General features: G+C 41.3%; 2 protein-coding genes across 4 annotated transcripts in view; one reads left to right on the top strand and one right to left on the bottom strand.

Annotated features, from left to right (window-relative positions):
- Window positions 1-25065, top strand: LOC118395730 (leucine-rich repeat-containing protein 17-like). Of its 3 annotated transcripts, XR_004828033.2 has the most exons (5): window positions 1-2161; window positions 6650-6717; window positions 6907-7028; window positions 22755-22883; window positions 23022-25065. XR_004828033.2 is itself a non-coding variant. In XM_035789593.2 (3 exons), exons 1-3 carry the CDS (start codon window positions 2088-2090, stop codon window positions 23155-23157), a joined length of 339 nt encoding a protein of 112 aa, XP_035645486.1. In that variant the 5' UTR covers window positions 1-2087; the 3' UTR covers window positions 23158-25065. The 3 variants fall into 3 exon arrangements, 2 of the variants coding, with proteins under 2 accessions (XP_035645486.1, XP_035645487.1); XM_035789593.2 differs by lacking the exons at window positions 6650-6717; window positions 6907-7028; XM_035789594.2 differs by lacking the exons at window positions 1-2161; window positions 6650-6717; window positions 6907-7028 and adding an exon at window positions 9822-9969.
- The window catches only part of fbxl13 (F-box and leucine-rich repeat protein 13), a 38389-nt gene continuing 16709 nt past the window's right edge, over window positions 3386-25065 (bottom strand). Inside the window, exons 10-21 of the mRNA XM_035789591.2 lie at window positions 21804-21856; window positions 16211-16311; window positions 9910-10039; window positions 8872-8970; window positions 8610-8730; window positions 8001-8163; window positions 7787-7906; window positions 7571-7697; window positions 7401-7484; window positions 7127-7261; window positions 6889-7052; window positions 3386-6784 (exon numbers count right to left, since the gene is read on the bottom strand). Of these exons, the coding sequence (XP_035645484.1) occupies window positions 6571-6784; window positions 6889-7052; window positions 7127-7261; window positions 7401-7484; window positions 7571-7697; window positions 7787-7906; window positions 8001-8163; window positions 8610-8730; window positions 8872-8970; window positions 9910-10039; window positions 16211-16311; window positions 21804-21856 (1511 nt within the window). The 3' untranslated portion in view covers window positions 3386-6570. The remainder of the gene's footprint in view (window positions 6785-6888; window positions 7053-7126; window positions 7262-7400; window positions 7485-7570; window positions 7698-7786; window positions 7907-8000; window positions 8164-8609; window positions 8731-8871; window positions 8971-9909; window positions 10040-16210; window positions 16312-21803; window positions 21857-25065) is intronic.

The following is a 25065-nucleotide window of genomic DNA, read 5'->3' as shown; positions in this document are numbered from 1 at the left end:
GGCTGTTCCACTGGATGTCATAAGGTGCATGCACCAATTTGTAAGTCGCTCTGGATAAGAGCGTCTGCTAAATGACTTAAATGTAATGTAAATGTAAATGGACGATGAGCATTGATACGTTTTATCTGTAATTTCTCTTCATTATGACAAGGATTAAAGAAGGATTTGCCTGTAGATTGTCACCTTTATTCATGATGATGACTGCTAGCTAAGATTTTCAGTCCAATCAAAGCGACTGTAGATATACTGTGATTTGACTTCATTTTATTTGTGGCTAATGACCTTGAGCCTTCTTGGATGGGCACTTCTAATGTAACTCTTTGGCAGCACCCAAGGGGCTAGAATTATTTTGCTTTACCCTTAGACTTGGCGGTGACGTTGTATCCCCATGAGTGACAGAACACTGAGCCAATCATGGCGCAACGCTCCATATTTTCTGCTGGCTTGCCCCACCACCATTGAAAGCACTGAGCTATGCTGAAACACCTCCATTTTGGAGCTGCCTTATTCAAGAAAACAAAAGAGACCAACTTTTTATGTGGCTCAATTATATATATATATATATATTGACATTGTTTGCAAACTGATATGTATTAATGCAAAACAGGCAAGCTATAAATGTGGCGTTCAGAGCCCCAGCTGCCCTGAACGACGGGTCGCCCCTGCTACTATATATACACTTCTCTAAACACTATCACACTATCCAAATGTGTCTCCTCTGTGTGAGAAGCCAAACAGTCTACCAAGAGGTCTGGCTGCACCCTATAACCATAGTCCCAAATCCCACGATTCCCTCTCAATCACAACATTGGTGGCAGCAGTGGGATAATATCTCAGGTCTTCTCAGGTTAGTTAACATTTACAAAGTGAAAGTCTTAGGGCAATGAGTCTGCAGTAATGAACAGGTAAATGAGCCACTGGATGGCAATGTTCACGCCATCCTTCCATTATCTGGGACTACATTTCCAAACACCCAGAGATATTTTAGTGAGCCTCCTGGCCCATTCACTAGACGTTTTTGATAGGACAAGGGCGTATTCATTAGCCAATTCTGTTTCAAAACGGAAGCATACTGAACGAAACTGGGAGGGACTTACATGAATGTGTCCAAAAGAAACGTGCAACTGTTTGGACTAATGATTACACCCCAGGGCTAGAAGATTACCTAGTAAAGGAGTTGGAACCTGTCCTTGACCAGAATAGTATTGTCTTTCCGCAGGACGTGGAGCGCATCAAATGGTTTCATATTTCTACTCAACTCCACCCCTCGTGCGATGTTTATGTTCAGGATTGTTTATGGCTGGTGACCATGTTGTTCTGCGAACCAATGTGTCGGTCTCTGACTTTTACGTTGGTGGCAGCATGTCCAAATGTTCTCGACCTCTCCCTGCGCTTCAACCACGAAAGAGGTGAATTAGCACTCGAAGCAGTGGACTCTAGTTGTTAACCCCTTTAGCAAAGTGCGGGTTCAGCGCCAATGTAACATCTCCATACGACGTATAGACCCGCACGCTTTTCCCGAGGCGAACCGGGCCTTCATCACCATTCACGGTACCAGTGCAGATCAGGGCGTCAAACTAGACAACTTTCAGGTTCTCTACGATGACCAAAACAAGGAACTGTTTATCATGTCCAAGAAAGTCAACAATGTGACAGTTGAGCTGACAACTCCCATTAAAAGTGTTGAGTGTTTTGGTTTGTGATGTTCAACCACGAGTTTAGAGCCACTGTTTGCATCATGAATCAAAGTAGGCCAATCAGAGAATAGCTCTTAGTTGTACTAACTGTACTAGGATCAGACTGTCAGCTGATGCTAATAATTACATCATTGATCTGATGACCCGTAACCAAGCACTTCCCCTATCTCTTATAAAACCAGTGATCAGATAGATATCACATGTCCTACACAGAGTGTGTGTGTCAGACCTTTACATCACCACTCAAGGAGAGGGCAATGTGCGTGTCAAGAAGATGGAGTGTGATACCTGAAGGTTGGAGACAGAGAGTGGAAACTGTGCTGCACGCAGTCAAAATAAATATGAATGGGATTAAAGCTGTACTGTCAAGATAAATATGAATAAGATTATATGACTAAAACTACAGCCACGTCGTCTTGTTATAATGCCGGAGCCCCTTCTCCCTCTGTGAATGCAAGTATAAGGTAAGTCGCTCTGGATAAGAGCGTCTGCTAAATGACTTAAATGTAAATGTAAATAAGGAGGAGACAGCTGAGCATAAGAAATAATGATGGCCCCACCCAAAGTCAAATGGTTCTGGCCTCATGTAGCTTTCTGTGATGACATGCTTTAACCCCTTACCTATATCCCATGGCTCTTATAGATGTGAAAAGATTAGATACCAATAAATTCAAAGTTAGAAACTCCTAGCCTATCCGTGGGCAACATACACTACATGGTCAAAAGTAAATGGACATCTCATTCCAAAATCATGGGCATTAATATGGAGTTGTTCCCCCCTTTGCTGCTATAACAGCCTCCACTCTTCTGGAAAGGTTTTCCACTAGATGTTGGAACATTGCTGGGGGACTTGTTCCATTCAGTCACAAGAGCATTAGTGAGGTCGGACACTGATGTTGGGCGATTAGGCCTGGCTCGCAATCGGCGTTCCAATTCATCCCAAAATTGTTCAATGGGGTTGTGGTCAGAGCTCTGTGCAGGCCAGCCCAGTTCTTCCATACTGATCTCAACAAACCATGGTGATCTTAGGCTTGTGTGCGGTTGCTCGGCCATGGAAACCCATTTCATGAAGCTCCCGACAAACAGTTATTGTGTTGACGTTGCTTCCAGAGGCAGTTTGGAACTCGCTAGTGAGTGTTGCAAACAAGGACAGACCATTTTTACGTACTTCAGCACTCAACAGTCCCGTTCTGTGAGCTTGTGTGGCCTACCACTTCGCGTCTGAGCTGTTGTTGCTCCTAGATGTTTCCACTTCACAATAACAGCACTTACAGTTGACTGGGGCAGCTCTAGCAGGGCAGACATTTGATGAACTGACTTGTTGGACAGGTGGTATCCAATGACGGTTCCACGTTGTAAGTCACATAGCTCTTCAGGAGGGCCATTCTACTGCCAATATTTGTCTATGGAGATTGCATGGCGGTGTGCTCGATTTTATACACTTGTCAGCAACAGGTGTGGCTGAAATAGCCGAATCCACAAATTTGAAGGGGTGTCAACATACTTTTGTATATATAGTGTACAGTTGAATTCATAAGTTAACATAAAACTCGTTTTAGCCAAATACATTTATACTCAGTTTTTTGTAATTCCTGACATTTAATCAGAGTAAAAATGTCCTGTGTTAGGTCAGTTGCGATCACCACTTATTTTAAGAATGTGAAATGTCAGAATAATAATAGAGATAATTATTTATATCATCTTTTATTTCTTTCATCACATTCCTAGTGGGTCAGAAGTTTACATACACTCAATTAGTATTTGGTAGCATTGCCTTTACATTTTTTACTTGGGTCAAATATTTCAGGTAGGCTTCCACAAGCTTCCCACAATAAGTTGGGTGAATTTTGGCCCATGCCTCCTGACAGAGCTGGTGTAACTGAGTCAGGTTTGTAGGCCTCCTCGCTTCCACACACTTTTTCAGCTCTGCCCACAATTTTTCAATCTTTACTAACGACATGCCACTAACTTTCAGTAAAGCCAGAGTTATGTATGCGAATGACTATACACTATACACGTCAGCTACTACAGCGACGGAAATGACTGCAACACTCAACAAAGAGCTGCAGTTAGTTTCAGAGTGGGTGGCAAGGAATAAGTTAGCCCTAAATATTTCTAAAACTAAAAGCATTGTATTTGGAACAAAACACTCACTAAACCATTAACCTCAACTAAATCTTGTAATAAATAATGTGAACATTTAACAAGATGAGATGACTAAACTGCTTGGAGTAACCCTAGATTGTAAACCGTCATGGCCAATGTCACGCCCTGGCCATAGAGCGGCTTTTATTCTCTATTTTGGTTACGCCAGGGTGTGACTAGGGTGGGCATTCTAGTTTCTTTATTTCTATGTTTTCTGTTTCTATGTTTTGGCCGGGTATGGTTCTCAATCAGGGACAGCTGTCTATCGCTGTCTCTGATTGGGAATCATACTTAGGCAGCCTGTTTTTCCCCCTTAGTTGTGGGTAGTTGTCTTTGTTAGTGGCCTGTATAGTCGAAGTAAGCTTCACGGTCGTGTCCTTATTCTTTGTTTTGTTGGCGACATTTATAAATAAATGCTGCACCTTGGTCCGGTCTTTTCCACCATGACGACAATCGTGACAGTCAAAACATTGATGCAGTAGTAGCTAAGATGGGGAGAAGTCTATAATAAAGCGATGCGCTGCCTTCTTAACAACACTATCAACAAGGCAGGTCCTACAGGCCCTAGTTTTGTTGCACCTCAACTACCATTCAGTCGTGTGGTCAGGTGCCACAAAAAAGGACTTAGGAAAATTGCAGTTGGATCAGAACAGAGCCGCACGGCTGGCCCTTGAATGTATAGAGAGAGCTAATATTAATAATATGCATGTCAATCTCTCCTGGTTGAAGTGGAGGAGAGATGGACTTCATCGCTACTTTTATTTATGAGAGGTATATGTATAAGACATGCCACAAGAGGTCTCTTCACAGTCCTCAAATCCATAACAGACTATGGGAGGCACACATTGCTAAATAGAGCCATGAATTCATGGAACTCAATTCCACATCAAGTAACTAATGCCACCAGTAAAATTATATTTAAAAAACAGATGAACACAAACATTGGCACACACACACACGATATACATACACATGGATTTAGTACTGTAGATATGTGGTAGCCTGAAGCACACAGTGTGTGGTGAAATCTGTGAATGTATTGTAATGTTTTAGAAATGGTATAAACTGCCTTAATTTTGCTGGACCCCATGAAGAGGAGCTGCTGGATCCATAATAAATCCAAATCCAAATAGTCATAAATATTCACAATTCATTCAGGATTATCTGTAATCATGGTAACATCCACATTTAATGTAGAAGTGCTTAGAAACATTATATTCTTACTTATAATAAAAGTGACTCCAAAATGACACATTATTTAGCATGAATTTCTTCTGGGCACAAAATAATCTGAAACACAACCAAAACTAACTGCAAATGCATCCAACAAGATTGTAGAGTCACAAGCTTGATGTAGTCATTGCGTGCTAGGAATATGGGACCAAATACTAAACTTTTGACTACTTTATTCATAAGAGGTGTCAATAATTTTGACACCTACCCTTTTGAGGAAAACTATTACTTGTTAAACAAAATCTCTTTCTCTGAGAAATTGTGTTAGTATAACATTCATTTCCCCCCAAAATATTACATACAATATTGCTCAGTATTTTATTTATTTTATGACAAGGAAAAATGTGTTGTTTTGCCCCTGACCAAGGCAGTTAACCCATTGTTCCCCTGGCGCCGAAGACGTGGATGTCGATTAAGGCAGCCCCCCCGTACCTCTGATTCAGAGGGGTTGGGTTAAATGCGGAAGACACATTTCAGTTGAAGGCATTCAGTTGTACAACTGACTAGGTATCCCCCTTTCCCTTCAGTTATTATTGCTCATCTTTATCAAGGGTGCCAATTTCTTACCCAAGCAAATGGTCTACAACTGATTTCTGTTCTCAATCTATTGTTTTAGAAGTGAATAACATTCCTGAAAGTAAAGGCTATGCTACATATGTGATAACGGAAACTGCAGGCTATATTATATGTCTATATACAGTTGTAGCACATGATCATGGTTAGTAGAGGTAACTCAGTCATGTTTCTGCTTTAGCCAACTGTTGTCACGAGAGGGCTCAAGCAGAAATATAGTGGCATGCTGACAGCCAGGCTAGTTCAGTCATTGTCTTTGTGGTCATCAGCAGAGCTCTTAGATTGAAACACTGAACAACATTCAGGTCTCACATATTCAGTCAGGTATTGAGCGTGAAGTCTAACTGGACTTTTGAGAAGTTCAGAGACTGCTGTGGTTAGTGTGTGTGCAACAGTCAAAGCAAGAAGAACTCTTAAGACTTTCTTACCACAGGGTGGGAACTGCAAAATGTACAAAATAGGTTTTGGGGGGATCAATTTCCTGCAAATAAAAAAAACTGGGAAAAGTGTTGACAATGACAAATAAATCTAATCATATTGAGGACATTTATTTTTTTATGATTATTTCCAAGCTAAAATTGATGTAATTATGAAATTCAATCATCTGTCTTGTGTTGCAATGCATAGAAGAAAGCTTTGAAACAGTATGATGCAGAAGCTTTGCATAAATGTATATACTGTATATACTGCATACATGTATATACCGCATTGATTCTCAGATACAAAATATTGTTTTCTGGTTATTAATCTTTGGCCATTCCTTTCCATTGCTTGATATCTGAGCTGGAGTTAATGTAAGGTGCAGTGTATGTGTTAGGGATTTGATTTACCGTAGATTGTGAGGCGGTGTGTATGTACTGTATAAACTAAGTCGTTGTGCGTTTGTTTATCTTCATGGACTGTGTGTGTATTCATGCTGTATTCATTCGTAGTCCTCCCCACAGGCCTTTATCAAATTCTTCTTTTTGTTGTTTCTTGGTGCTGGCTCCTCTTCCTCCCAGGTGTCCTGGATCTTGTCGGGTCGTCCGATTGGCTGCAGCAGCTGGCCAAGACTGTCATAGCCGAACCAGTAGGGGGCGTCATCGTTACTGTGCTCCCACTTCTCAACACAGGGCTGGAGCCTCAGAGCCGCCTGCCTACACACACACATACACACACACATTGCTACTGTGCTCCCAGTGTTACATCTTTAGTATCTAGACATTTCATTTCAGTTGAAGTGTGTGTATTTGTGTCTTACTTGGATATTCCCCTGCAGTAGACCATGTTGATGGTGTTGAGCTGTGGGCAGCCTGTCTGTAGGAAGCGTGGTGTGCGATCAGTCAGCAGAACACAGCCACTCACGTCCAGCTCTCTCAGGAAGTGACGCCCTACTGTCAGGTACTGTACCGCCAGGTCTGTCATCTGATAGGGGAAGTGCATAGACAATAGGCAAGATATTTTGGTAATATTGTTTGTTTGTGTGTGTGTGTGAATACCTTTGGGCAGCCAGGCATGCGTAACGTGACTATAGTCCTGCAGTAGAAGGACAGAGCCTTGATGGCCTGGTCAGATAGAGCTACACAGTGAGACACGTCAATATACTCCAGACCTCTCGCCTGCCTGCAGAACTTCTGCTTTCACAGGGAGAACAGGAGAGAGAAGAGGAGGAGGGTTACTTTAAGAAGTGAATTCCTTTAACACTCTTTCAATGAGGTGTCACAGACAGTCAAAAGGTACTGTGCAGACTGCAGAACACAAAGTAAACAGTACCTCTATGCCAATGTCAGTGATCCAGACACACTCAGAGGCAACCAGCTTCTTCAGGCCAGGGTTCCCACCTAGAGCAATCAACCCCTGAAAACACAAGTTGTGTTGTTGGAGTGTTTTAGATAGCTAACTGTAATAAGACACACCTACACGGGAACGTATGGGAGCATTACCTGGTCCATGATGTTGCAGCCACTGATGTCCAGAGAGAGGAGAGAGGAACAGCTACTGAGCCACTCCAGACCAGAATTAGACAGGTTATCACAGTAAGACACACTCAGGTGGTTCAGCTTACTGCACCTGTACACACACACACCACGCCAGTCTGTCAGTGTGTACAGTACTTGTGTGTAATATATGCGTGTGTGTGAGTTTTTATATGACCTTACTTTTGAGCCACCCTCATGATAGCTAAGTCGTTGATACGGCTGCAGTTGCTCAGATTCAGCTCCCGCAGTTTAGAGGCAGAAGGCCCCTCAGTCAGGTACCGCAGCCCCATGTCACTCACCCTACGAACACACGAGCGCACACACACAAGCAGTCAGGTAGCACAGCCCGATATCATCTAACGTAGAGAGACAGAACACACGCGCACACACACACCTGCTGCAGTGTGAGATGTTGAGGTAGACCAGGTTTTTGAGGGCGCCCATAGACTTTAGGCTGGAGTCAGTCATTCTAGGGCAGTCAGCAGCATGGAGTCTCGTAAGGCCTGGAGAGCTACGACACAGAGCCCTCCAACTGATGTCTGACATACGACGGTTACCTACAAAAACACACGGACAACTGTAATAACACGCACCATAACAAACAAAGTGTGTGTGTTGATACTGCCCCTGAACCATTTGTCATGACTAATCACATCCTCAGAAACAAACTGACGATCTCCTTTGGCTGAAGAGCTATAATGATTGGCTAATCACTTAACAGTGACTTGTGCCAGATACAGCACTGTATAAGGCCAAGAGTTAGAGGATAGCAAAAGTTTCAGGGTTGACCAACTACATGACCTGCTGGCTGCTGCATCATGGTTTTGATGTCACAGACCAAATCACATGAAATGAGGCCTAGCGCCTCACTCAGTTACCCAATCAGAGCTCCTGTAGACGTCACCCTGGGAACAAGACTCACCACAATGATTGTTGCCAAGACAAATAAAGAACACTAATAGATAGACATGGAACATGACACAACTCAGGCACACACACTCACCATCAACACTGAACTTGGAGAGGTTGGCCACCTCAGCGATGGCTTTGAAGGCGGAGTCTGAGAGATGGGGGGTGTCCCATAGGGAGACGGCAGACAGAGAGTGACACTTAGAGGCCAGCTCCTATTGGAAGAAACCAGACTAAGTGACAGGCAGAGGTCCATTCACTCATTAATGACAGGTGGTTGGAGGTTAAAAATATGGTCTTACTCCCAATCATTTTGTCCAGAGCCTAAATGAGTTGTCTGGTAGCTCCATACATACCAGCACACAGCTGTCTGACAGAGTAGGCATGTCATTGAAGACTATCTGCTGGAGCAGAGGGCAGCCCGCTGCTATGTACCTGAAACCTTCCACTGAAATCTGCTGGGACAAAACACCACACACAGAGTACATTAGAGAGTAGGTGGGTGAGAGAAAGATGGAGAGGGCCAGTGTGTACACTTTGTAATTTAAAACAAACAGGTTGGCTGCAGTCTCTCTCTCTCTCTCTCTCTCTCTCTCAATTCAATGGGCTTTATTGGCATGGGAAACATGTTAACATTGCCAAAGCAAGTGAGGTAGATAATATACAAAAGTGAAATAAACAATAAAAATGAACAGTAAACATTTTAAAACAATAAAGACATTACAAATGTCATTTTGTATATATATATACAGTGTTGTAACAATGTACAAATGTTTAAAGTACACAAGGGAAAATAAATAAGCATAAATATGGGTTGTATTTACAATGGTGTTTGTTCTTCACTGGTTGCCCTTTGCTTGTGGCAACAGGTCACAAATATTGCTGCTGTGATGGCACACTGTGGAATTTCACCCAGTAGATATGGGAGTTTATCAAAATTGGGTTTGTTTTCTAATTCTTTGTGGATCTGTGTAATCTGAGGGAAATATGTGTCTCTAATACATTGGGCAGGAGGTTAGGAAGTGCAGCTCAGTTTCCACCTCATTTTGTGGGCAGTGTGACCATTCTCTCTCTCTCTCTCTCTCTGCAGAGTACAAACACTCAACCAGCTGGAGGTAGACCAACGCTGGCTCTGGTGACTGTTGCAATCTAAAACCAGTGTGTTAGCTGTTGCCACCTTCTCTCTTAGAGTCAGAGAGAGAGAACCTCTCTCAAATCCCAGTATCAACCTACAGACTTGTAAATGAGAGGAGCACGCAAACTGACTTCAGTACAGCAGGGTAGCAGAGGACACGGACGTGTTGGAGAAGAGAGGAGCACACAAACTGATCTGGATATAGTTGAAGCAGATAGAAGAGGAGACATACAGATCAGAGAGGACCATAGGAACTGACCTGAGTGCAGCCAGAGAGGTCAAGGTGGATGAGCTTGTGGCAGCCCTTCCCTGAGGCCAGGTACTGTAAGCCTTTATCAGTGAACCTACGGCAGCATGCTAAACTCAGGAATTGCAGGTTCAGACAGCTCCTGGACAGACAGGGGAGGTTTAAGATCAATATGTGAGCAGTACTGGGCAACATCTGGCTGTGTATTAGCCTCATATCCATACTGGATGTGCTTAAGGCACCTCTAAAGTTCCTTGATTTGTATTGGAAAAGTAATACTCCAGAGTATTTCTAAAGCTAATGTGCACCTGCAGTCTGTTATCAGCCTGATTTCACTAGTTCAAGTCTTCTCACAATCTTCAGTTTGTGAAGGTGTGGGGGTTGGATAGTGAGGATATGAATGATTATTTGACATCTGGCCGGGTTGCAGCAGTTGAACGACCAAGGTAGGATGTCAGGAAAGGGGTTGAGAGGGTTGGTGAGACGTGAGGTTGGCAGAGTTGTCAATTGACTGTGGCATCTGATTGGGAGAATCTTTTCTTTCGAAACCTAAGTTTAGACATTGTTAATCAAGAGAAATCCCACAAGAACAGCAGAGATGAAGGGTGGACAAAGAGACAGAGAGGAGGAGAGAAGGGAACTGCCATAGAGAGAGAATGGCGTGTAGGAATGTGTTGACAGCAGCAGCTGAGGGTTGAAAGTCTTTGCAATTGAACTGAAATAAGACTATTTCTCCAGGTTAATTCTCAGCCAGGTCTGTGAAGCATTTTCACACTGCTAGGTTCCAATGATTTCTAGTCTATAAGCTACAAAGTTTTAAAAGAAAACTGAGCCTATGGAATTGCTTTCAGGTGTAACATTCTTTGGATACAAAGGATACAAATAAACATGGTCAAGGTCCTGCATGCGCTCACGCAAACATTTAGTTTCTCTATTTCTCAATCTTTCTCTCTCTGTTCCTCTCAGTATTTCTGTTTCGTCGTGCCACATCATTACACTACATCACTGGGATAACAGTGTTGGGTAATCCTTATGACATTATGACATGAGTAATAGCTGTGGCCTGGGATTTAAGTGACTATTTTACATTCAGAAGAGAGAAAAAGAGAGAGGGGGAGAGACCCAAATGGTTTAGATTAGGAGATGAGAGAGACCCAAATGGTTTAGATTAGGAGATGAGAGACCCAAATGGTTTAGATTAGGAGATGAGAGAGACCCAAATGGTTTAGATTAGGAGATGAGAGAGACCCAAATGGTTTAGATTAGGAGATGAGAGAGACCCAAATGGTTTAGATTAGGAGATGAGAGAGAGAGAGAGACCCAAATGGTTTAGATTAGGAGATGAGAGAGAGAGAGACCCAAATGGTTTAGATTAGGAGATGAGAGAGACCCAAATGGTTTAAATTAGGAGATGAGAGAGAGAGAGACCCAAATGGTTTAGATTAGGAGATGAGAGAGAGAGAGAGACCCAAATGGTTTAGATTAGGAGATGAGAGACCCAAATGGTTTAGATTAGGAGATGAGAGAGACCCAAATGGTTTAGATTAGGAGATGAGAGAGACCCAAATGGTTTAGATTAGGAGATGAGAGAGACCCAAATGGTTTAGATTAGGAGATGAGAGAGACCCAAATGGTTTAGATTAGGAGATGAGAGAGAGAGAGAGACCCAAATGGTTTAGATTAGGAGATGAGAGAGAGAGAGACCCAAATGGTTTAGATTAGGAGATGAGAGAGACCCAAATGGTTTAAATTAGGAGATGAGAGAGAGAGAGACCCAAATGGTTTAGATTAGGAGATGAGAGAGAGAGACCCAAATGGTTTAGATTAGGAGATGAGAGAGAGAGAGAGACCCAAATGGTTTAGATTAGGAGATGAGAGACCCAAATGGTTTAGATGATGAGAGAGAGAGAGACCCAAATGGTTTAGATTATGAGATGAGAGAGAGAGAGACCCAAATGGTTTAGATTAGGAGCGAGAGAGAGAGACCCAAATGGTTTAGATTAGGAGATGGAGAGAGAGACCCAAATGGTTTAGATTAGGAGATGAGAGAGAGAGAGAGACCCAAATGGTTTAGATTAGGAGATGAGAGAGAGAGAGACCCAAATAGTTTAGATTAGGAGATGAGAGAGACCCAAATGGTTTAAATTAGGAGATGAGAGAGAGAGAGACCCAAATGGTTTAGATTAGGAGATGAGAGAGAGAGAGACCCAAATGGTTTAGATTAGGAGATGAGAGAGAGAGACCCAAATGGTTTAGATTAGGAGATGAGACCCAAATGGTTTAGATTAGGAGATGAGAGACCCAAATGGTTTAGATTATGAGATGAGAGAGACACAATGGTTTAGATTAGGAGAGAGAGAGAGAGACCCAAATGGTTTAGATTAGGAGATGAGAGACCCAAATGGTTTAGATTATGAGATGAGAGAGAGAGAGACCCAAATGGTTTAGATTATGAGATGAGAGAGAGAGAGACCCAAATGGTTTAGATTAGGAGCGAGAGAGAGAGACCCAAATGGTTTAGATTAGGAGATGGAGAGAGAGACCCAAATGGTTTAGATTAGGAGATGAGAGAGAGAGAGAGACCCAAATGGTTTAGATTAGGAGATGAGAGAGAGAGACCCAAATGGTTTAGATTAGGAGATGAGAGAGAGAGAGACCCAAATGGTTTAGATTAGGAGATGAGAGAGAGAGAGACCCAAATAGTTTAGATTAGGAGATGAGAGAGACCCAAATGGTTTAAATTAGGAGATGAGAGAGACCCAAATGGTTTAGATTAGGAGATGAGAGAGAGAGAGAGAGAGACCCAAATGGTTTAGATTAGGAGATGAGAGAGAGAGAGACCCAATGGTTTAGATTAGGAGATGAGAGACCCAAATGGTTTAGATTATGAGATGAGAGAGACACAAATGGTTTAGATTAGGAGAGAGAGAGAGACCCAAATGGTTTAGATTAGGAGATGAGCGAGAGAGAGACCCAAATGGTTTAGATTATGAGATGAGCGAGACACAAATGGTTTAGATTAGGAGAGAGAGAGACCCAAATGGTTTAGATTAGGAGATGAGAGAGAGAGAGACCCAAATGGTTTAGATTAGGAGATGAGAGACCCAAATGGTTTAGATTAGGAGATGAGAGAGAGAGAGACTCAAATGGTTTAGATTAGGAGATGAGAGAGAGAGACCCAAATGGTTTAGATTAGGAGATGAGAGAGACCCACATGGTTTAGATTAGGAGATGAGAGAGACCCACATGGTTTAGATTAGGAGATGAGACCCACATGATTTAGATTAGGAGATGAGAGAGACCCACATGGTTTAGATTAGGAGATGAGAGAGACCCACATGGTTTAGATTAGGAGATGAGAGAGACCCACATGGTTTAGATTAGGAGATGAGAGACCCACATGATTTAGATTAGGAGATGAGAGAGACCCACATGGTTTAGATTAGGAGATGAGAGAGACCCACATGGTTTAGATTAGGAGATGAGAGAGACCCAAATGGTTTAGATTATGAGATGAGAGAGAGAGAGACCCAAATGGTTTAGATTAGGAGCGAGAGAGAGAGACCCAAATGGTTTAGATTAGGAGCGAGAGAGAGAGACCCAAATGGTTTAGATTAGGAGCGAGAGAGAGAGACCCAAATGGTTTAGATTAGGAGATGAGAGACCCAAATGGTTTAGATTAGGAGATGAGAGAGACCCAAATAGTTTAGATTAGGAGATGAGAGAGACCCAAATAGTTTAGATTAGGAGATGAGAGATACCCAAATGGTTTAAATTAGGAGATGAGAGAGAGAGAGACCCAAATGGTTTAAATTAGGAGATGAGAGAGAGAGAGACCCAAATGGTTTAGATTAGGAGATGAGAGAGAGAGAGAGAGAGAGACCCAAATGGTTTAGATTAGGAGATGAGAGAGAGAGAGACCCAATGGTTTAGATTAGGAGATGAGAGACCCAAATGGTTTAGATTATGAGATGAGAGAGACACAAATGGTTTAGATTAGGAGAGAGAGAGAGACCCAAATGGTTTAGATTAGGAGATGAGAGAGAGAGAGAGACCCAAATGGTTTACATTAGGAGATGAGAGAGAGACCCACATGGTTTAGATTAGAAGATGAGAGAGAGAGAGAGACCCAAATGGTTTAGATTAGGAGATGAGAGAGAGAGAGACCCAAATGGTTTAGATTAGGAGATGAGAGAGACCCAAATGGTTTAGATTAGGAGATGAGAGAGACCCACATGGTTTAGATTAGGAGATGAGAGAGACCCACATGGTTTAGATTAGGAGATGAGAGAGACCCAAATGGTTTAGATTAGGAAATGAGAGAGACCCAAATGGTTTAGATTAGGAAATGAGAGAGAGAGAGACCCAAATGGTTTAGATTAGGAGATGAGAGAGAGAGACCCACATGGTTTAGATTAGGAGATGAGAGAGAGAGAGACCCAAATGGTTTAGATTAGGAGATGAGAGAGACCCAAATGGTTTAGATTAGGAAATGAGAGAGAGAGAGACCCAAATGGTTTAGATTAGGAGATGAGAGAGAGAGAGAGAGACCCACATGGTTTAGATTAGGAGATGAGAGAGACCCACATGGTTTAGATTAGGAGATGAGAGAGACCCACATGGTTTAGATTAGGAGATGAGAGAGACCCACATGGTTTAAATTAGGAGATGAGAGAGAGAGAGACCCAAATGGTTTAAATTAGGAGATGAGAGAGAGAGAGACCCAAATGGTTTAGATTAGGAGATGAGAGAGAGAGAGAGAGACCCAAATGGTTTAGATTAGGAGATGAGAGAGAGAGAGACCCAATGGTTTAGATTAGGAGATGAGAGACCCAAATGGTTTAGATTATGAGATGAGAGAGACACAAATGGTTTAGATTAGGAGAGAGAGAGAGACCCAAATGGTTTAGATTAGGAGATGAGAGAGAGAGAGAGACCCAAATGGTTTACATTAGGAGATGAGAGAGAGAGAGACCCACATGGTTTAGATTAGAAGATGAGAGAGAGAGAGAGACCCAAATGGTTTAGATTAGGAGATGAGAGAGAGAGACCCAAATGGTTTAGATTAGGAGATGAGAGAGACCCAAATGGTTTAGATTAGGAGATGAGAGAGACCCACATGGTTTAGATTAGGAGATGAGAGAGACCCACATGGTTTAGATTAGGAGATGAGAGAGACCCAAATGGTTTAGATTAGGAAATGAGAGAGACCCAAATGGTTTAGATTAGGAAATGAGAGAGAGAGAGACCCAAATGGTTTAGATTAGGAGATGAGAGAGAGAGACCCACATGGTTTAGATTAGGAGATGAGAGAGAGAGAGACCCAAATGGTTTAGATTAGGAGATGAGAGAGACCCAAATGGTTTAGATTAGGAAATGAGAGAGAGAGAGACCCAAATGGTTTAGATTAGGAGATGAGAGAGAGAGAGAGAGACCCACATGGTTTAGATTAGGAGATGAGAGAGACCCACATGGTTTAGATTAGGAGATGAGAGAGACCCACATGGTTTAGATTAGGAGATGAGAGAGACCCACATGGTTTAGATTAGGAGATGAGAGAGACCCAAATGGGTTAGATTAGGAGATGAGAGAGACCCAAATGGTTTAGATTAGGAGATGAGAGAGACCCAAATGGTTTAGATTAGGAGATGAGAGAGACCCAAATGGTTTAGATTAGGAGATGAGAGAGACCCAAATGGTTTAGATTAGGAGATGAGAGACCCAAATGGTTTAGATTAGGAGATGAGAGAGAGACCCAAATGGTTAAGATTAGGAGATGAGAGAGTGAGACCCAAATGGTTAAGATTAGGAGATGAGAGAGTGAGACCCAAATGGTTAAGATTAGGAGATGAGAGGGTGAGAGAGCAAGAGAATTAGAGAGAGACAGAATGAAAGAGACAGACAGACAGGCAAAGACAGAGATAGACACAGTACAGGTTCTGTCTGCTTGGGCCAGAAGGAACAATAACAGGCCCTTATAATGGCTTTGCTGACAAGAGGTGGTAAAAGCAGCAACTGACATTAACCCAACAGGTGTTTGGGACATGAAACAATAACTGCAGCCCAAATAGGTGCTTCACAGAGTTCAAGTAACAGATACATCTCAACATCAACTGTTGAGAGACTGTGTTAAATCAGGCCTTCATGGTGAAATTGTTGCAAATAAACCACAGGACACCAATAAGAAGAAGAGACTTGCTTAGGCCAAGAAACACGAGCAATAGACATTATACCGGTCGTGTTCTACCTTGTGTTCTAATGAAATGGGAAACATTTTCCATCACTGGAGTAGCTGTGGTCTATGGGTGTTTACCTGGAGAGCTCTCTGAGAGTCCCATTGGCCACATATGAGAAGGACAGGTTCAGGTAGAGCAGAGTGGGGCAGCCTTCTAGAATCATACACACCATCTCATCCTGGTGAAGGACAACACAAGGTTACATTTTATTCATTCATCCATCTCTGTATTTACATTTATAGTGCCTCTGGTCCTATCACATATCACACATATTCAAGCATTATATGACTATATAAGCATGCATAACAGCTCATAGCACATTACAAATGAGCCCTCAGAGTTCTTTATACGTCTCAGACAGTGTTACCCAATCTAATCTAAAAACAAACAAGACCACTAAACAAACAATACATTTTTCATGGTACTCAGCTGTGGCCAAAGGCATGTAAAGAAAATCCCCAACAACTGCAACCACCTAGATGAGCCTGGTACCCCTTGACTTATTCCACATTTTGTTGTATTACAGCCTGATTAAATATATATATTTTTATCTCACCAATATACACGCAATACTCCATAATGACAAAGGGAAAACATGTTTTCAGAATTGTTTTCACATTTATTGAAAATGAAATACATAAATATCTAATTTATATACACACGATAGTTCAAAAGTTTGGGTTCACTTAGAAATGTCCATGTTTTTGCAAAAAAAGCTATTTTGTTTACCATTAAAATAATATCAATATGATCAGAAATGCAGTGTAGATATTGTTAATGTTGTAAATGACCATTGAAGCTGGAAACGGCTGATTTTTAATGGAATATCTACATAGGCATACAGAGCCCGCTTATCAGCAACCACCACCTGTGTTCCAATGGATTAGTTAACAATGTGCCAAGTGTATCATTTTAAAAGGCTAACTGATCATTAGAAAACCCTTTTGCAATTATGTTAGCACAGCTGAAAACTGTTCTAATTAAAGAAGCAATAAAACTGGCCTTCTTTAGACTAGTTGAGTATCTTGAGCATCAGCATTTGTGGGTTTGATTTCAGGCTCAAAATGGCCAGAAACAAATAACTTTAGTCTGAAACTCGTCAATCAATTCTTGTTCTGAAAAATGAAGGCTATTCGACGGGAGAAATTGCCAAGAAACTGAAAATCTCGTACAACGCTGTGTACTACTCCCTTCACAGAAGAGAGCAAACTGTCTCTAACCAGAATAGAAAGAGGAGTGGGAGGCCCCGGTGCACAATTGAGCAGGAGGACAAGTACATTAGTTTGAGAAACAGACGCCTCACAAGGCCTCAACTGGCAGCTTCATTAAATAGTACCTGCAAAACACCAGTCTCATCGTCAACAGTGAAGAGGCGGCTCCGGGATGCTGGCCTTCTAGGCAGAGTTGCAAAGGAAAAGCCATATCTCAGACTGGCCAATAAAAATAAAAGATTAAGATGCCTTGTTGATAGTGTTGTTAAGGCAGAGCAGCTATTTATTATAGAAGACTTATCCCTATCTTAGCTACTGTTGTATCAACATGTTTCGACCATGACAATTTAAAATCAAAGCAGGTTAGTCACAACTTGCTAAATGTTCAACACTGGAAATCCCCAGGGGTGCGTGCTCAGTCCCCTCCTGTACTCCCTGTTCACCCACGACTGCATGGCCAGGCACGACTCCAACACAATCATTAAGTTTGCAGACGACAACAGTGGTAGGCCTAGACATCTGCTCTGGAGAATTCCTGATTCTACCTGGATTATGTTGGTCCAGGCTTCCATTAAAGAACACCCTCTGTGTTTTATTAGACAGGTAACTCTTTATCCACCATATAGCAGGGGTTGTAAAGCAATAATATATACATTTTTCCAGCAGCAGACTACGATCAATAATGTCAAAAGCCCCAATAAAGTCTAAAAAAACAGCTCCCACAATCTTTTTTATCATCAATTTCTCTCAGCCAATAATCAGTCATTTGTGTAAGTGCTGTGCTTGTTGAATGTTCTTCCCTGTAAGCGTACTGAAAGTCTGTTGTCAATTTGTTTATTGTAAAATATTATTATCTGGTCAAACAATTTTTTCCTAAAGTTTACGAAGGGTTGGTAACAGGCTGATTGGTCGGCTATTTGAGACAGTAAAGGGGCCTTTTATTATTCTTGGGTAACGGCATGACTTGAGCTTCCCTCCAAGCCCGAGGTCACACACTTTCTAGTAGGCTCTGATTGAAGATATGGCAAATAGGAGTGGCAATATCGTCTGCTGTTATCCTCAGTAATTTTTCATCCAAGTTGTCATAGGAATCAATACAATTGTATGCCTTCTTATATACTATATATATGGCCTAGCCTTTGGAACTTTGGTTTTCCTAGATGTGGCTACTATATTGTGATCAAACCATCAAATCAACAAGGCTATATATGCTTAGTTGAATACACTGAAAACAAACTTGAAGATACCAAAAACTATTTTGTCCAATCAATGTTGCTAAATATCATGTGGCTGTCCATGGTACTGATTTATGTGTGTGTGTGTGTGTGTGTGTGTGTGTGTGTGTGTGGGGCGGTGGGTGCACAAGTATTATTATTTTTTTGACTCACCTTACTTGTAGACTAGTTGAACGGCAATGCCATCCTCCTCTCTTTCATGTTGGCAAAACGGTCTATGGCTCTGTCATACAGTACACTTTTAGTTTTGTTGTCATAGGCTACCTCACTAAAATCCTTGATAGCCTAACTTCCTAGCATGGGCAACAATGCACCAGGTAAGTTAGCTAGCTAATTAACGTGAGTCTAAAATGGCCAGGCTACATATTGAACTTCAATCGTCTCAGGCCAGTGGCACACCATATTCATTTATGGTTTGATCAGAATTGCTGTCATAATCATTGGCCTGTCCAGAGAATTAAGTCCAAATCCCCATCTCCATCCATGGCTTAGGAAAGGGACAATTTAGCAAGCTAGTTATTGCAGGACATCAACACAAACAGACCAGAAACTAAAATTATGTTTTGCTTAGGATGTGATTTGATTGGTGTGAAGCCAAATCCAAACTGATCTCACTGATCTCACAACTGTGGGTTGTCCTGGTGCTGCGTTTTGCAGCACCAGGACAACCCACAGTTGAGCTTAGCTCAATTCTTTTTTATTTTTAAAAATGTATTTGACCTTTATTTAACCAGGCAAGTCAGTTAAGAACAAATTCTTATTTTCAATGACGGCCTAGGAACAGTGGGTTAACTGCCTGTTCAGGGGCAGAACAACAGATTTGTACCTTGTCAGCTCGGGGGTTGGAACTCACAACCTTCGGGTCTCTAGTCCAACGCTCTAACCACTAGGCCACCCTGCCGCTCCGATTGGCTAATCATTTTATAATTTGTTTATCAAGGGAAGCCAAATGCTTGCTGGCATCAATCAATCAAACGCTACGGCCACAATATGTCATACTCTTTTAGCCCAGCATCAGACACATGGGCTACACATACTGAGAGAGAGGGGCGCTGTTTACCTCGCTCGGATGATTTCTCCAGTGAGATTCAGCCACTTGCGAATTGATGGAAAATTATGAAAACAGAAAGATAAGTGATTATATAATTGTTGGTATTTATTGGTCAAATATTTGGGGAAGCCTGGCTTCCCTTGGTACCCATGAATACACACCACTGCCATAACAAAGGGGTTGAATACTGATTAACTCAAGACATTTCAGCTTTATATTTTGTATTAATTTGTCAATTTCGAAAAACATAATTACACTTTGAAATTATGGGGTATTGTGTGTAGGCCAGTGACACATCTCAATTTAATACATTTTAAATGCAGACTGTAACACAACAAAATGTGGAAAAAGTCTAAATGTGTGAATACTTTCTGAAGTGAAGGCACTGTATGTTGACAAAATGTTTAATGTAGAAAATGTTAATATTATTATGATAGGCATTTTGTTATTTAAAGAATGTTGTGTAATCAGTAGAGATGAATCGTAACTGTAAATCACAATATACGAGAAGCAACTGCACCCTCCACCTGAGCCCTGATTTCATAATCTGACTTCAACTCTCTATGAGTGGTGATGAACTTTAGAACAGTGTCATTCCATCACTGCTATGGAGAGAATTAATGAAAAGCATATCAACTAAAGATGAAAGGGAGATTTGGTGAATTTTTTCCTTCTGTTCTACAGTTGGGTTTTATTTCACTTCTGGAAGATAAGATAAGAGGGTAGTTTGTACCCGTGAGTAGACCTGGCTATTACTCACTTTAAAACGTCTTAGGGCTGCAATTCCATTAACGGGATCAATATGACAACAGCCAGTGAAACTGCAGGGCGCCAAATTCAAAACAACAGAAATCTCATAATTAAAATTCCTCAAACATACATGTATCTTGTACCGTTTTAAGGGTAATTGTGTTGTTAATCCCACCACAGTGTCCGATTTCAAATAGGCTTTACAGCGAAAGCACCACAAACGATTATGTTAGGTCACCACCAAGCCACAGAAAAACACAGCCATTTTTCCAGCCAAAGATAGGAGTCACAAAAAGCACAAGAGATAAAATGAATCACTAACCTTTGATCTTCATCAGATGACACTCATAGGACTTCATGTTACACAATACATGTATGTTTTGTTTGATAAAGTTCATATTTATATAAAAAAAATCAGAGTTTACATTGGCGCGTTATGTTCAGTAGTTCTAAAACCATCCAGTGATTTTGCATTGCCACATCAATTTTACAGAAATACTCATCATAAATGGTGTTGAAAATACAAGCGTTACACATGGAATTATAGATATACCTCTCCTTAATGCAACCGCTGTGTCAGATTTCAAAAAAGCTTTATGGAAAAAGCATGCAATAATCTGAGAACGGCGCTCAGAAAAAAAATATTTATCCGCCATGTTGGGAGTCAACAGAAATCAGAAATAACATTATAAATATTCCCTTACATTTGATGATCTTCATCAGAATGCACTCCCAGGAATCCTAGTTCCACAACAAATGTTTGTTTTGTTCGATAATGTCCATTATTTATGTCCAAGTAGCTACTTTTGTTAGGGCGTTTAGTACACAAATCCAAACGCTCGTGCAGGTCCAGCTGAACGTCGGACGAAAAGTTCAAAAAGTTATATTACAGGTTGTAGAAACATTTCATACTAAGTATAGAATCAATCTTTAGGGTGTTTTTATCATAACTCTTCAATAACGTTCCAACCGGAGAATTCCATTGTCTGTAGAAAAGCCATGGAACGCAGGTCGCTCTCATGTGAAATGCGCATGACCAGCACCTGGCTCTCTGCCAGACCACTGACTCGAATAGCTCTCATCCGGCCCCACATCACAGTAGAAGCCTCATTCAAGTTTCTAAAGACGTTTGGCATCTAGTGGAAGCCTTAGGAAGTGCAACATAACCAATATCCCACTCTGTATTCGATAGGGCCGAGTTCAAAAACTACAAACCTCAGATTTCCCACTTCCAGTTTGGATTTTTTTCTCAGGTTTTTGCCTGCCATATGAGTTCTGTTTTACTCACAGACATCATTCAACCAGTTTTAGAAACTTCAGATTGTTTTCTATTCAAATGTACGATTAATATATTCAAATGTACTATTAATATATAAGACAAGAGGGTAGTTTGTACCCGTGAGTAGACCTGGCCATTACTCACTTTAATGTTGAAACACTCTGAAAGGTTCAGCTCCTGTAGGTTTCTGCATTCACCTGGGAAAGAGAGGGATACAAAGGTACAACCTTCTTAGAACAATTTCATATAACCCTCCCACCCCTCCCCCGGCTTAGACAGGGCTTAGACTGTAGAGGGTTATTAAAGGTTTATGTCTCTGAGCATGTTTTTGTCCAGCCTCATGTTTGTGTTTCTCTGAAAATTCCCTTCAGATATGGATTACCATAATTACATCAATTTACTTAGTTGGCAAGCAGGTTAGAACTAAAACACGAGTAAGTGTGTGTACATGTGAGTTTGTGTGACAGATATGGTTTTTATCTCATTATCTCATAGGCTACGTCACGCCAACGGAATGACAAACCCAATTTGAACCCATTCCTCCGAGGAGTCTTCTCAATTTTTTTTAACATTTAACCTTTATTTAACTTGGCAAGTCAGTTAAGAAAAAAATCTTATTTACAATAACAACCTACCCCGGCCAAACCTGGATGACACTGGGCCAATTGTGCGCTGCCTTATGGGACCAGATGTTATACAGCCTAGATTTGAACCCGGGACTGTAGTGACATCTCTTGCACTGAAATGCAGTGCATTAGACCGCTGTGCCACTCAACAGAGCTGGAGACATCACCTCTCCCCCCACTCTCACTCTGTATACACTCAGTGGCCAGTTTATTAAACACACACCCCCTGTTCACGAAAATGGTGTGCTACTGCAGACAGTGAGTCACATGGCCGTGGCTTGCTATATAAAGCAGGCAGACAGGCATCAAGGCATTCAGGTAGTTTCAATTGAATGTTAGAATAGGCTAATTGTATAATGCTCATCCACAGTACAGCTTTGTGTACATCCACAGTACTTAAAAAGGGAAGAAACTATTAATTTGACCTTACTATTGATGATAAAAATGATTTCCTCTCCCTCTCTCTCAGCCCGTCTGGCCTCCGTGAGTTTGACCAGTTCAACAACAGCCCCCACTTCTTCATCTATGGCGTTCTAGAAGACCTCTATTTCCTGTCCCTGCTAAGGCTGGGTGGAAACCCCTGGGTCTGTAACTACAGGTGAGTAGTACTACTATTAACATTAGCTAAATACTAACCCATTATGGGTACAATGCATTTGACCATTCAATGTGTCAATGTTTCAAAATCCCCTGTCTCTCGTAAATAAACCATGAAATAAATAAATCAACATTCCAGCATCCACTACCTGGTGTACTGGCTACGTCTGCACCCAGGGGTGACCCACTCTGGCCTGCTGTGCCACCCCCCTTCCATGCTTGGAGTAAAGAGTGTGGAGGACTACGTCCACTCCTACAACAGAGCCTGCGGCTAGACAGAACACAATCAGACACAATACGGCCCGAAAGATTACAGCCAGACAGATCCGGAGTTGTGGAACACTGCTATGGTGTTGCAGGGGGAGCTAGAGGAGGAGGAGGTGGCACATCTGAAAGGACTGCCGAAATACTGCATCACTAGATTGAATTAAACAACCACCGAAGGATGGAATGACTGACATCTTAAACATCTTTAAAGAGCGACTGCCTTTAAAAAGCAATGAATCCCTTTGAAAATTACATTGATATGAATCAGAAACAGTTATTCTAGTGTCAAACTTGACTACAAAGTGTAAATAGGAACATTTTGGTCATAAAGTCTTGTCGAAAACGGAGTTTGGAAAATCCATGCGTTATAACAGGTAAAGTAAGTTTGGGTTTTGATTTGACAATGTCCATTTGTCTACTACCATGGGGTGAACAACTGTGGTGATTGCTCTCTATCCAATATAATAGACAAACCTGCTCAGCAGTGCCGACTGTTTACATAAGACAACATGTCCTGCATTGTTTTACTTGAGAAATACTGCAAACACCTTAGTTACAGTTGGAAGTTTACATACACCTTAGCCAAATACATTTAAACTCAGTTTTTCACAATTCCTGACATTTAATCCTAGTAAAAAGTCCCCGTCTTAGGTCAGTTAGGATCACCACTTTATTTTAAGAATGTGAAATGTCAGAATAATAGTAGAGAATTATTTATTTCAGCTTTTATTTCTTTCATCACATTCCCAGTGGGTCAGAAGATGACATACACTCAATTAGTATTTGGTAGCATTGCCTTTAAATTGTTTAACTTGTGTGAAATGTTTTGGGTAGCCTTCCACAAGCTTCCCACAATAAGTTGGGTGAATTTTGGCCCATTCCTCCTGACAGAGCTGGTGTAACTGAATCAGGTTTATAATCCTCCTTGCTCGCACATACTTTTTCAGTTCTGCCCACACATTTTCTATGGGATTGAGGTCAGGGCTTTGTGATGGCCACTACAATACCTTGACTTTGTTGTCCTTAAGCCATTTTGCCACAACTTGAAAGTATGCTTTGGGTCATTGTTCATTTGGAAGACCCATTTGCAACCAAGCTTTAATTTTCTGACTGATGTCTTGAGATGTTGCTTCAATATATCCATATAGTTTTAATGCCTCATGATGCCATCTATTTTGTGAAGTGAACCAGTCCCTCCTGCAGCAAAGCAGCCCCGGCTTGCAAGCCTCCCCCTTTTTCCTCCAAACATAACGATAGTCATTATGGCCAAACAGTTCTACATATATTTTTTTTTATGACTCCAATCTAAGTGTATGCAAACTTCCGACTTCAACTGTAGATGTAAAATTGCGCAACTATAGCATCCTCGGCAAAAACATCTAAATTATTTTCAGATTTTTGAGAGTTATCTTACATTCATTCTGGGGATTTTGAAGAAGTGAAATAGGGTTGGGGGAATAACATAATTAACCAAACACGGAATCGGGCTGGAAACACCTCCAAGACGATCAGTGTGTTCAGTGGCTCTTTAAATACTTTTTAGTCTTATTTTATAGATAATTTAAATTTAGTCTGTATCAGATGGTGAAACTAACTTTGTTTTAACATTTACATTTACATTTAAGTAATTTAGCAGACGCTCTTATCCAGAGCGACTTACAAATTGGTGCATTCACCTTATTTTTAATATTGTTGTTCCTGCTTTGTCAGTGTTGTCTCAATCAGATGATTTGGAAATTACAGAAATGTTATATTGGTAGAGTCATTTGAATGTACATGTAGCTGTGAAATGAAACACAATCACATTTACGTAATTGTGCATTTTTGTTGTATGTGTGTTAGTGTGTGTGCATGCTTCCATGCAGGTATGTCATCTTTACACCCATGCGTGTATGTGTATGTCTGTGTGTGTGTAT

Source organism: Oncorhynchus keta, chromosome 17 (assembly GCF_023373465.1).
Source record: "Oncorhynchus keta strain PuntledgeMale-10-30-2019 chromosome 17, Oket_V2, whole genome shotgun sequence".
In the NCBI taxonomy this organism is placed as follows: Eukaryota; Metazoa; Chordata; class Actinopteri; order Salmoniformes; family Salmonidae; genus Oncorhynchus; species Oncorhynchus keta.
Note: the sequence above shows the minus strand (reverse complement) of the source record. Positions and strands in the feature narration are given on the sequence as shown.